The sequence below is a fragment of the Cuculus canorus genome, chromosome 9 (assembly GCF_017976375.1).
Source record: "Cuculus canorus isolate bCucCan1 chromosome 9, bCucCan1.pri, whole genome shotgun sequence".
In the NCBI taxonomy this organism is placed as follows: Eukaryota; Metazoa; Chordata; class Aves; order Cuculiformes; family Cuculidae; genus Cuculus; species Cuculus canorus.
In genome coordinates, this window is record NC_071409.1 from 23808329 (window position 1) to 23820214 (window position 11886).

At 44.4% G+C, this 11886-nt stretch overlaps 1 protein-coding gene across 1 annotated transcript; it reads left to right on the forward strand.

Moving 5' to 3' along the window:
- Positions 1-524: 524 nt before the first annotated feature.
- On the forward strand, positions 525-11136 carry LOC104061770 (ovocalyxin-32). The gene is made up of 6 exons (XM_054073953.1): positions 525-792; positions 6597-6659; positions 7532-7706; positions 8581-8717; positions 9508-9570; positions 9658-11136. Exons 1-6 carry the CDS (start codon positions 613-615, stop codon positions 9814-9816), a joined length of 777 nt encoding a protein of 258 aa, XP_053929928.1. The 5' UTR covers positions 525-612; the 3' UTR covers positions 9817-11136.
- The last annotated feature ends 750 nt before the right edge of the window (positions 11137-11886 follow it).

The following is an 11886-nucleotide window of genomic DNA, read 5'->3' on the forward strand; positions in this document are numbered from 1 at the left end:
CGGGCAGGAGGGAGGGATGCGGGGAAGAGGCAGAGATGCGGGGAGGAGGGAGGGATGCAGAGAGGAGGGATGCAGAGAGGAGGGATGCAGTGGGAGGGATGCGGGGCAGGAGGGAGGGATGCGGGCAGGAGGGAGGGATGCGGAGAGGAGGGATGCGGTGGGAGGGATGCGGGGCAGGGGGAGGGATGCGGGGCAGGAGGGAGGGATGCGGGGCAGGGGGAGGGATGCGGGGCAGGAGGGAGGGATGCGGGGCAGGAGGGAGGGATGCGGGGCAGGGGGAGGGATGCGGGGCAGGAGGGAGGGATGCGGGGCAGGAGGGAGGGATGCGGGGCAGGGGGAGGGATGCGGGGCAGGGGGAGGGATGCGGGGCAGGGGGAGGGATGCGGGGCAGGAGGGAGGGATGCGGAGAGGAGGGAGGGATGCGGGGCAGAGGGAGGGTTGCGGGGAAGAGGGAGGGATGCGGGGAAGAGGGAGGGATGCGGGTTAGAGGGAGGGTTGCGGGGCAGGGTGTCACCGAACGGACGGGGTTCCCCGCGGGCGGGCGGGCCGCTCTGACCGCTATTTAAGGCAGCCCCGCGCCCTGCCCGGCTCAGAGCGCCGCCTCCCAGCAGCATGCAGGGGCTCAGCGCCTTCCTCCTCCTCCTCCTCCTCCTGCAGCCCGCGGGAGCGCTGCGGGACCCCGGGCCCGGCGGGCGGAGGGCGGCGGCGGCGGCGCTGCAGAACCGCAACTTCCAGCGAGCGGCGCCCTCCGCGCTGCGAGCGCTCGGGCAGCTCCGCAAGGCGGGCAGCAAGGTAGGAGGGGGGGGGGGGACAGCGGGAGAGAGGGGGGGGGGACAGCGGGGAGAGGGGGGACAGCGGGAGAGAGGGGGGACAGCGGGAGAGGGGGGGGACAGGCTTCGCAGGAGGGCTGCGAAAAGCATCCTGGTTGCTATTATTGCTACTACTACTACTGCATCACTTATAGATGTGATATAAATTATTGTTGTATTAAATTATATTATGTAAATTACATAAAATAAATACATAGAGGTATTTAATTTATTATATAAAATTAATGCATTATATATAAATTTAATATATATAAAATCTATAAAAATTTAATAATACAATCTTTTTATATAAAATCTATAAAAATTTAATAATATAATCTTTTTATATAAAATCTATAAAAATTTAATAATATAAATAATATGTATTTAATAATAAAAATATAATAATAACTTTATTTGTCATTAAATTTCTTTAATATCAAATACAATAATTTTATTGCCTAAGGTTAATTTATTGTCTATTGTTATATGAAATTAATTATACATATATAATTTACATATATTTACATTCAATTCTGGAATCCTCAACATAAAAAGGATATGGAACTGTTGGAACAGGTCTAGAGGAGGTTACAAAGATGATCAGAGGGCTGGAGCACCTCTGGTATGAGGACAGGCTGAGAGAGTTGGGGTTGTTCAGCCTGGAGAAGAGAAAGAGACCTTACAGCGACTGTCCAGTACCCGAAGGGGCTACAAGAAAGCTGAGGAGGGACTTGTAGTGATAGGATGAGGGGCAATGGGTATAGACTGGAGAGGGGCAGATTTAGACTGGACATAAGGAGGAATTTCTTCACCATGAGGGTGGTGAGGCCCTGGCCCAGGTTGCCCAGGGAAGCTGTGGCTGCCCTATCCCTGGAGGGGTTCCAGGTTGGATGGGCCTTGGGCAGCCTGAGCCAGTGGGAGGTGTCCCTGCCCATGGCAGGGGGTGGGACTGGATGGGCTTTGAGGTCCCTTCCATCCCAAACTATTCTATGATTCTATGATAAAAGAGGCACAAGCGTTTGTAAGAACCCCACCACGGCCTCTGGGAGCAGTGTGGGATGCTGGGAGCAGTGCACCGGTCTAGTAGAGAACAGAAGGAAGAGGTTGCTGCAGATCCTCTTCCCAACATCCATGAAACTGAATATTTGTAAGAATTCTGGTTGCAGGAATGGGAAGGGATTTTTCCCACTCACTATCAACCACCTGCCTTTTAATAGAGGAAAGAAAATAACTGGTCCATTATAGAGAAGTGTAATGCCTCATTCTTTCCCCACAGTACTGATGCCTCTCACTATAAACCCTTTCTGCAGTTTATTTCCCCTTTTTTTTGCATACTCTGTGAAAACAAGGAGAGAAATGCACCAGACATGGTCGCTTCCTTCTTTCCTGTCCTCTACTGTAAAAAAATGAAAAGAATTTCCTGGAAGGAATGTGCTATATTATATGAATGCAAGAGACAGAAATGTTGGGGGGACATTGTTTGGTTGATTGAGTTTTGTTCTTTTAATTTTTTTAAGGCAGCTAATCTTCTGTTTGTTAGTGTATTACTGGATCTATGAAAAATGGGATAATTGTATCATGGAATTTAATCATAAGCATTGTATTTTAGAACTAACCTCATTAGCCCACTGGCCAGTGAAACTGGTAATTAGAAACAGGACTGTAGATGGTCACCAGTGCAGTCAGAGGTGAAGGATTGTTCAGGTTCGGGCAAGAAGATACTTCAGTGCTTTTCTCTCCTAGCAACAAATAGCAGAGATACGCCAAACATAACAATACCTGTCTTGCCATTGGTTGCACTTTTCTTTTTGTTGTCCCTTCTCTTTCATGAGCGTTTTTTCTTAACTTAAGCGAGTATCTCCTAGGAAACAGCAGCACACACCTCATGGAATCGACAGCTGCCCTTTAAAATACAGTTTTGAGAAGAGAAGCATTCGTGTGTGCCCACTGAAGGCCCTCGAATTCAAGAGAGAAACTTTCAAAACATGGGAGCAGGAGTCTCCTATATGAAAAAGTCCTGGAAAGTGTGACTGAGCAGTAGGTAGGGGAACCAGGAGGTGAAGTCTGAAGGTGAAGCTCAGTAATCTCGTGGGTAAACTGCAATGTTTGTTTAAGTAGGACTACAAAATGCAGTTTTACAGGTGGAGGTTTCCGTTCACAAGCACATCTTGACACAAAGCAGCGTAATACCAGGACTGTGGTCCTAATATTAGAAGAGAGTTGAAAGATTTCTACTTATTTCTAACAGTCAGGACCCTACATTAGGGCGGGGAAGATAAAATCAGCGGCAGGGCAGGTAGATTATCTAGGGAAAGCCAGATACAGAGAGGTGAGAAAGCAGCCACCTCTGCTGGCTTTGCCCTGGTGCGTGGGGCAGCCCAAGAGCTCACCTGGCTGCTTGTGGAGCAATCTCCAGCAGGTCCAGAGGCCACAGGTCACAGTGGCAGGGCCGTGTGGTGGGAACCCCACGAGACAAGACCCCAAGAGACACTTCTCTTGCTCCTCTTGCAGCAGTGCGAGCTTCTCCATGCTTGGCAGTCAGGTCGGCCCACGGATCCTTCACCGAAAAACTGGTCCCAAGGAAGAAATGCTGGTGGGGAAACACATGGGAGAGGAGATAGAAACCTGTAGCGAGGGATGAGAGAGGGATCATCCCTTTCCATGCCAGTGTGGAGATAGAGCACTGTAAACCAATTGCAAAACTGCCTCCTTTGGGACCTGGAATGAACTGCTCTTAAATTGCTATCCTGGCCCTAGAACACTAAAAATCTGTCAAGAAAGTTGCATTAATTTTCAGCCCGGAAATAAAAAAATTCCGTGACCCAGATATTCAGTGGAAAAATGAATTACTCACTTGTTTTCTTCTCTTTTGGACACTTCCATCTTTGGCTGCTTTTAGCCAGCCATCATTGTGTGATGTCAAATATTCCTGAGCTCTTGTTTAACTCGCACAACGTGATGGTTTACAGCCATGCATTTTGGGATAACAGTGGAAAATAATAGTGGAAATAAAAGTGATGGTTTTCTTTGAAACTAGAAATACTTTTGTCAAAATTATTTCATGCCAAATGTACCTTCTCACTCCCCCTTGTGGGATCAAAGAAGCCCTCTGGTGCACGTACCAGGAGTGAATATGTTTGTTAGCTGTGTAGCACCACCTGACAGCTTTCCAGGTGAGCAGCACTGGCTACCGTGGAGTTGTTGCAAATTCTGAAGAGGGAATATTTACTTCAAAAACCACATAAGCACAGAATTATGTATTCTTTTTAAAGTGAGCATTGACCAAATCATTAGTGATGAAGCTTTTCTACAGCCTTCTAATAAGAAGAATCAGAGACTGAATAATTAGTTTATAAAAACTGCCGATTGATTTTCATCATAAATGCTCAATATCAAGCAAATGCAATGAAAGTGCTGAGATATTTTGTCTGAATCTGATTATTATTCTCAAAGTTATCACAGCTATAAAAATGACTTTTTCTTTAGCTGACAGAACACCAATGCAAGAACAAACAATAATGGAAGAACAGTTGAACATATTTTAAATGACTGAATATGCTGGACAGAAAAGATCCAACTTAACTATGAATTGTCCTCCATTACAGACTTTGTACTGTGCCCTCTGAGGAAAAGGTTCAGCAGAAAACCCCATCCACTCTCATCAGTTAAACCAGAGCCAAGTTTCTCCCGCTGCAGAAGTGCTGTAGTCAAACTGACTCTATTTCAGGTCCTCTCATCTGCGGCACCGATGACAAGAAAGGGAATAAGTCTCAGTCACCGTGCTTAAAAAACACCCATACTTAAGCAAATGAATGAGAAACAACAGAGATAACTTTACAGAATGCTTTACAATAATAAGAAACTGATGCTTAAATGCAGCGATTATCTTGCTCGTATCATAATCTCTGTCATTTTGAGGACAAAACAAGGGCAGGAGAGCGGGAGAATGAGAAGGTAGAGAAGAGATTCTGTCTGAACTCATTCTCTCTCTGTTTCCTCCATTCTCTTCATAGTGTCAGCTGGGTGCAGCTCCAGACTCGCCTCATTGTAAAGCTTCAAGATGGGATTTCATAAAAGTAGAGCAAGTGACTAAACCAATTTGCCCTCTTATCTGCAGTGCGTTGCTCCGTGTGTGTACTAAAGGCAGGTGCTGGGCTGGTGGCCTTGCCCTGCGAATGAAACTTTGCTATCGCTACGCTTCTAACGGCTTCCTGGAAGAAAGTATTGTGGGAACACAAAGCCCCAGGTCTAGATAAGTAAAGCAGATGCACATTTGCTTTGGGTTCTAATCTTCAAAGTCGTACCGACAGCTAGAATTCCCCTCCTGTTTATCTGAAGAGCATTGCATTTAAAAAACAAATAAGACCTGACTTAAACGTCCACTTTAAGAGGCAGCTGGCATTGGCCAGTAGTGTTTTCCACAGACTATCTCACACATGCCCCTCTGTAACAACATATCTGGCACCAGCAGCAAAGAGAAGCAAGAAGAGGTTTATGAGAAGAGACAATATATGCAAAAGGAACAAACTTTCAGACACAAAAGTGATCTGGCTCCTACATCAGAAAGCCTATCCAATAGATCAAAGTACAGCACACAAAAAGACTTATTTTATTTCATTTTTTTCTGGCTGATTTAACCAAAGGAAAGCCTTGGAAAGGTACCAAACAGTTAAATGACACAAAATGTCATTTTACAAACAATTGGTTGAATAAATGTAATGTTTTCCATACTCTTTGTTACTTGGAGTCCCCCTTCAAAAACACATTCAGATCTTTCAAAGGTAGATATTAACATTGATAGGAAAATAAGAGCCTGACTAATGAAGTAAAGAGCAGATTATTCAAATACTTTTTATTAGGCTCTGCTCTTACACTTTTAAATGAAGCATTGATTCTGTTTCAGGGTAATTCCTATTTTTCATGGCCAACATTAAAAGCTAGTTTGCTTGGGGCCAGGACAGTCTGTGATACCCCACACCAAAACTACAATGTGTTAACTGACCCAGTTCTGTCAGCAATAAGAAGGAAAAAATCCCAAAGCAAACTGAATAAAAGACCCCAAATCCAAGAAAATTACATATTTCAAAGGTGTACATTTCTAAGGCTTTTCTGATGTTTTGTCCTACAAGAGGAGCTACTGGCTGCTTTGCACAGCGAAGAGTATGCTTTTATTTTTCCTTAAGGAGCAGAATCTCAGATAGTTGACTGTGCAACTAAACGACTTGTATTTTCAGGGCAAAACAGAGCAAACAGGTTGGAATCTTGCTCAAACACACTGCGTAGCAAAACCAGTCTCTTTCCAGTCACAACAGAAACAAGCTAGAAAGATTAACATCCCTAGGATAAAATTAGCCTGTGTAATTCCTGTTCAGCTGTGAATCAGTCGGCAAGATTTGATTCATTTACATATTCAAAGGCATTCCGATAGCCTGCACAAAAAAATGCCTCCTCCGAAGGTGAACACCGACTTGTGATTAATTTTGAAGTCACTCACTATCAACCTGTCCTGTGAAGGACTCTGAGCTGCATTTTTCTGCTTGCATTACCTCTGTGAGGAAAGGCGCTAAACCACTCCTTAATAGAAGGGTTATTTAATTGTCGTTAAGACCTTTTGTGTTTGCTGTTAGGATCATCTCAGCGCCTCTCATGTAACCAGTTTTCTGATGCTACAGGGCCATGATTTAGCCATGGAGCCCTTATTTGCCCTCCTCAGGGCAGCAGCTCAGCAAGTTACAGTACATAAAGCTGTAGTTATACTGATGGTCGAATCCTTCTCTCTCCCAGATCATCCCAGACTCTGGCCACAAGTATTACCTGCAGTTCACAACTGAAGACTACAGAAGTGGGGTGAGTTTATGGTCCTCTCTGTTCCTCCTGACAGCGTGCACTGAATGAACTTCAGCATCTCCAGAACAGGATGCATTTAAGCGCTATCATGAGTGGATCTTTCACAACAGAAAGACCATTATGCGTCTACCTGCCTGTCCAGCACAGGGCACAGTTTGCTCTTAGCATTACCTGAGTTCTCGTCTAGTCCGTCCTCTGCCTCCATCAGAGTCCATGGTCTGAGCACCGTAGCCACCTGCGTTGCTCAGTGCCTGAAGAGACCGTCTCTTTGTTGTCACAGCAGGCACCAAGCGCCCGAGTAAAACTTTGCAGTGGTCCAAACTCAGTGTCGCAGCATGGTCCTCACTGTCCCCTTGTAGCTCCTGCTGTGACCACACACCAAAAGGAGAAGAAAGGGGTGATAGTTGAGTGCTCTATTTCATTATAACCCCCCACGCTCATTCCATCAGACAGCCATCATTAGCAATTTTACCGTAAGCATCTGTTTTTCACCCACATTTTAGAAAATTCAGATTATCTTTGGAATCTATTATGAAACATTATTTTTGTTTCAAAGCTGAAGTACCATACAATGAAATTCCCTGTTATCAATCAATGCTATTTCTTGAAAACTCTCAAACGTATTTCCAAGATGACTTAGTGCAGTTCTGCTACCCTTTAATTAAAAACTGCTGTTAATCACTTCAGCCTTGTGGTTTTAACCTATTTATTTTCCTGGAAAAATTATATCCATGAAAAGACTTCCCGGACCTCTGTACAGCTTCATACAAGATATGTGCCTGCTCCACGTGTTAATACCATAAGCTTTTGAAGAATGTGTTGGTAAATAAAATCACAATTAAAGACAACAGTTTTAAACTCTACCTTTACAGGAAAGTGCCGGGAGCTGCCTTGCTACAGTGTTGTATCCGAAGAAAAAGTCTCCACCTGTTGTCAATATCAAGTGCATAGAAACCAAAGACCAGAAGAAAATCCAAGAAGAAGACAACAGACTTTACCAAAAACTTAGGCACCAAACCAAACCAATAATTGCAAACAATATTCCAGGTATAGCCCTCTGAGTAATCGATCATATTTCATTTTATCTCAAAGAGGTCAGGCATTTCTAAGAACACAAGCAAACGTACCTGCATTTTAAAAAGTAGATAAGTATATTTACAGTATTGCCCTAAAACTGAGGAGCTAATTATCAAAACAGCGGTTTTCATAGAGAGAGACATCTGCTGTGTTTTGGCAACAACGGCAGTCAATGCAATGTTGTGAAGGTGGTTTGGTTTTAAAAACAAGCCTATGCAACTTTTTATTCCAGTAAATGAAAAATGTCCTTGAGTATTAACAACTGCCTTAGCCCGCACACCTTCCCCAGCCGTGGGTGGAAATTCACAAGGAATGACTAACAGAATGTTTCCATCCTGCAAACAGAACACTCTGCTCCCTCTTTTCCTCCTGGCTAAGTAAGGACTTCCATTAAGTAAGGAATTCTTCATGATGAGGGTGGTGAGACACTAGAGCAGGTTGCCCAGGGAAGCTGTGGCTGCCCCATCCCTGGAGGGGTTCCAGGCCAGGTTGGATGGACCTTGGGCAGCCTGAGCCAGTGGGAGGTGTCCCTGCCCATGGCAGGGGGTGGCACTGGATGGGCTTTAAGGTCCCTTCCAACTCAAACCATTCTATCATTCTATGATTATTGTGGATAGTGGGTTTCTCACCTCCTGGCAATTTTAGTACAGTCACGCTTTTATACTTCTACTGTGGCTGTAGGTTTAGGATCGTTCTCCTCCCTGCTTAAGATCATAACACGTCTGAAGGAAAAGTCACTTCCAGGAAGAGCGGTTTGCCAGACAAAAGTGCTCTGTGGTTTATCATTTTCCTACTGAACAGACAGAATTAATCATTTTTATATTACTCTCTTTCTCCCTTGCAGACAGCTATGGAAATATTGAACCCGCTCTGGAGCCAGTGTGGGCTTTGGCTGTTGCTGGCAGCAGTTACATAATGTGGGAAAAATCAACAGAGAACTTGGGTTACTCCATGGCCCAAGTCAAGTCTGCGAAGCAGTGGGTAAGCGAAGCGGCAATTACACGTTTGCATTACAGAAGCTAAGAGTCCACCAGACAGCAGGGAACTCACATTCCGTAACCGTGATCCTCCCCAAAACCTCAGGGGCTTCTCCACACAAGTATCTCCACCTCTGGGCAAGTGTATGGTCCAGGGTTTGGTGGAAAAAATTTACTCTTTCAGACAAAATTTAGTTTTTGTTGTTTGCACGAGTGGATCTGTTGGTTTCTGTGGGTTTAATCAGGAGATCTGAGCACAGGGTCCTGCAGTTATCAGCCAGATTCTATGTTGCCCCTGGTAGTCTCTGCCCTTCTCACCAAGCTCAAGGGCAGCACCAGCCTCGTACCTGGGAGGCGCTCTCTGGGGAGCACACCTTGCACGTGCACCATATGGAACAGGCGTTCCCAAAGCTTTGTGTCCCTCAGTCAGCCGTGATCAACAGACAACTGTTCAGCTTTTACTCCCTAGTTATTTACAATTAGGTTTCTCTGAAGGAGAGATTAATAGTCCGGTAAGATTCTCACATGTATTAACTCACTTCATTAGCATCTGAGTCAGCCTGGTTTCGTGTCAGTCAGGCTGCACAGCCACACTACACTTGGCATCTTCAAAGTTTTTCTGCACAAAGCGTTCCCAATTCCCCATCTCTCCACATACAAAACATCTTACACCCGCCAACAACCATAAGCCCTACTCACCTTGCTAAACGCAGTCAGGTAAATCAGAGCAGATGCTAAATTCAGCAATGTAACTTGTGTTCTTGATCATTTTTTTCTCTTCAATCCATGTCCAGATAAGGAAAGACGATTTTATTGAGTTTGACTTCACTGTCCTACTCCATGAAATTCCAACACAGGTAAGCATGTGTAGAATACGTGCTTTCATCACCAGAAACACGGTGTAGAGATCATAAAAGACGTGTCTTTTTTATTTTCTTCTCCAGGAAATCATCTCATGTCACATGCGCCTCATTTGGCTTCCTGGTCATCCTCTGAATGTGAAATACTTTTGTGATTCAGAGAATCAAGGGCTTGAGGATGGATCTGGAATGGAATCTGGATCAGCCACTGGGATTTTACATGAAAGGGGAGAAAATTTTTAATTGAGATCGTCAGCTTTGTTAAATGAGAAAATCATTCTGCTAATAGACCTGCAGTTGGGATAATTTTTCTATGCAAGTTGCACAACAGTGAATTTGAAGCTCTCACTACTCTGTTCTGTTCCAAATTTGATTCCTGTAATTTCTTAAACTGCAAGACTCATGTTCTGGAGTTCTACCTGAAAACATTGCTACCACATATATCCACAGTACACATACACACCCTGATTTTATGTCACTAACTTCCTGTTACTTAGAGTAACACAGCGTGTAAACAAAGTTAATATATTTGGGTAAAAATCTTGAGAAAAGTTATCAATCTGTCACTGTATTTGTCTACTGATTTTTTTGGAATAGACACATGCTGTTTTTTAATCACATGTCCAATAAAACGAATACCCTTACGCCGGGCCGAGGCTGGGTTTTCTTTCACAACGCTGCTGTCTGATCCCAATTTTCCACCCTCTCCCAGTCTCTGGCTTTTAAAAGGACGTGGATAAGCATCGGCAGGGAAATGTCTCCCCACAAGGCCCCACCGAAGCCAGTCAGCAGCCGTGGCGTGGCCCTCGTCCTGCTGACGCACTGCATGGCCCTAACATAAAAACACGCTTCTTCTCTCCTATTTGTGAAGGCAACTCAGAAAATATTGATACAAGGAAAACATGTTTTGTTGTCTCCCCACATCCATCACTGGTCCAGAACACCACAAGGCAGCATTTGTCAGCTGGGAATTGAGGCTGTCTTCTCTGTCTGCAGCACAGTTCCTGCTGTTTCCCCTTGAACGAGAACAAACCGAGCTGTAAAGCCAGGAAGGCTCTTTACAGATGGATTTCCACACCTGGTTTTGGCAGGAGAACAGCTGCTGCCAGAATACCCCACCAAACAGCTCTGGCATTAGTGACTACCGTGCCTTGTACCCATCCTAAGCACGACAGAATCCCACTGTAGGGACAGGTTTTTGTCTTCTCACAGCAGACCCACTGTCCTGCAGAGCTTTGTTCAAGATTATGCCAAACTATCTTGAGTTTGCTACATTTTCCCCCCCATTAGCAAGATTTCTGACAAGTTAAATTATCTCTGTATCCATAAGTGCACCTTCCTTAGTAAAACAGGCAACAGCCCAGCTCTCTGGGATGGTTCTGTTCTTTTTAACTCCTGGTGTATTGCACTATCATTGATCTGTAATCAGTAATGACGGCTAAGGTGAGCTCAAACTGGGCGCTATTTAGGCCGGGTGATCTGTTCACCCCCCAGATGCAGGCATTTTAGACCCCTATATTAGTCTGATGTACTTTTACCGACTGAGACTTTTTATATCAGCGCATCATAGGCATTCCAATAAACACAGTGATGCAGCATTTCACATACTCGTGGCGTTGTCTTTTATGCTGGTAAAACATTTCTCATCATCAAAAGCAAGAAACCAGAGCTTATAACGGTGACATCTCTTAAAGAAATTGGTGATAAAAATATTTTGTTAGAATTAAAACAAGCAAATAGTACGGATTTTGCACATCGGGGGTCTACATCAGCAATGCATTGAACCACAAGTTTAGTTTCCTTACCTTGTTTTAGTCTCTGTTCTGCAGACCCAGAACAGAGGATTGGGCATTTCTCAGCGCAACCTTGACTACTGAACAGCATTGTAACCTTACACCAGTTAAGAAACTGCACAATAACTTCTGGACAAGTAGCAAACCTGTTGGAATTCAAAGGCAAAATTTCCACCAGCTTCTTTACGGCCGAGATTTCAGTCAGTGGATCAGAATGTAAAATTACAGTTTTTACTCAAGCAAACTTCTTCGTTAAATCAACATAGATGTTCCCCAAGGCTCAGATGGGTTCCTCACCCTAAAAATCACTCACATAGAGCATATCTGTACACAGACCAGAGAAGAGGAGTTGGCTCTTTTCCATCTTTCCTGCTAGGAAGAGTTCAACTAAGTCAGATACACTTCCGGTGCTACCTAAAATTTGATTAAAGAGAAAAAAAAACATCAGGCACAAAGAAAAAATCCAGGGCACCCCAAATCAGGCTCTTGCTAGTGGTGCTTGCCCTCCTCTCACTGTGCC

Coding starts and splice junctions, on each gene's coding strand:
- LOC104061770 (XM_054073953.1), top strand. CDS start 613: ATGCAGGGGCTCAGCGCCTTCCTCCTCCTCCTCCTCCTCCTGCAGCCC. Junction 793..6,596: donor TCCGCAAGGCGGGCAGCAAG/GTAGGAGGGGGG, acceptor TCTCTCTCCCAG/ATCATCCCAGACTCTGGCCA. Junction 7,707..8,580: donor AATTGCAAACAATATTCCAG/GTATAGCCCTCT, acceptor TCTCCCTTGCAG/ACAGCTATGGAAATATTGAA.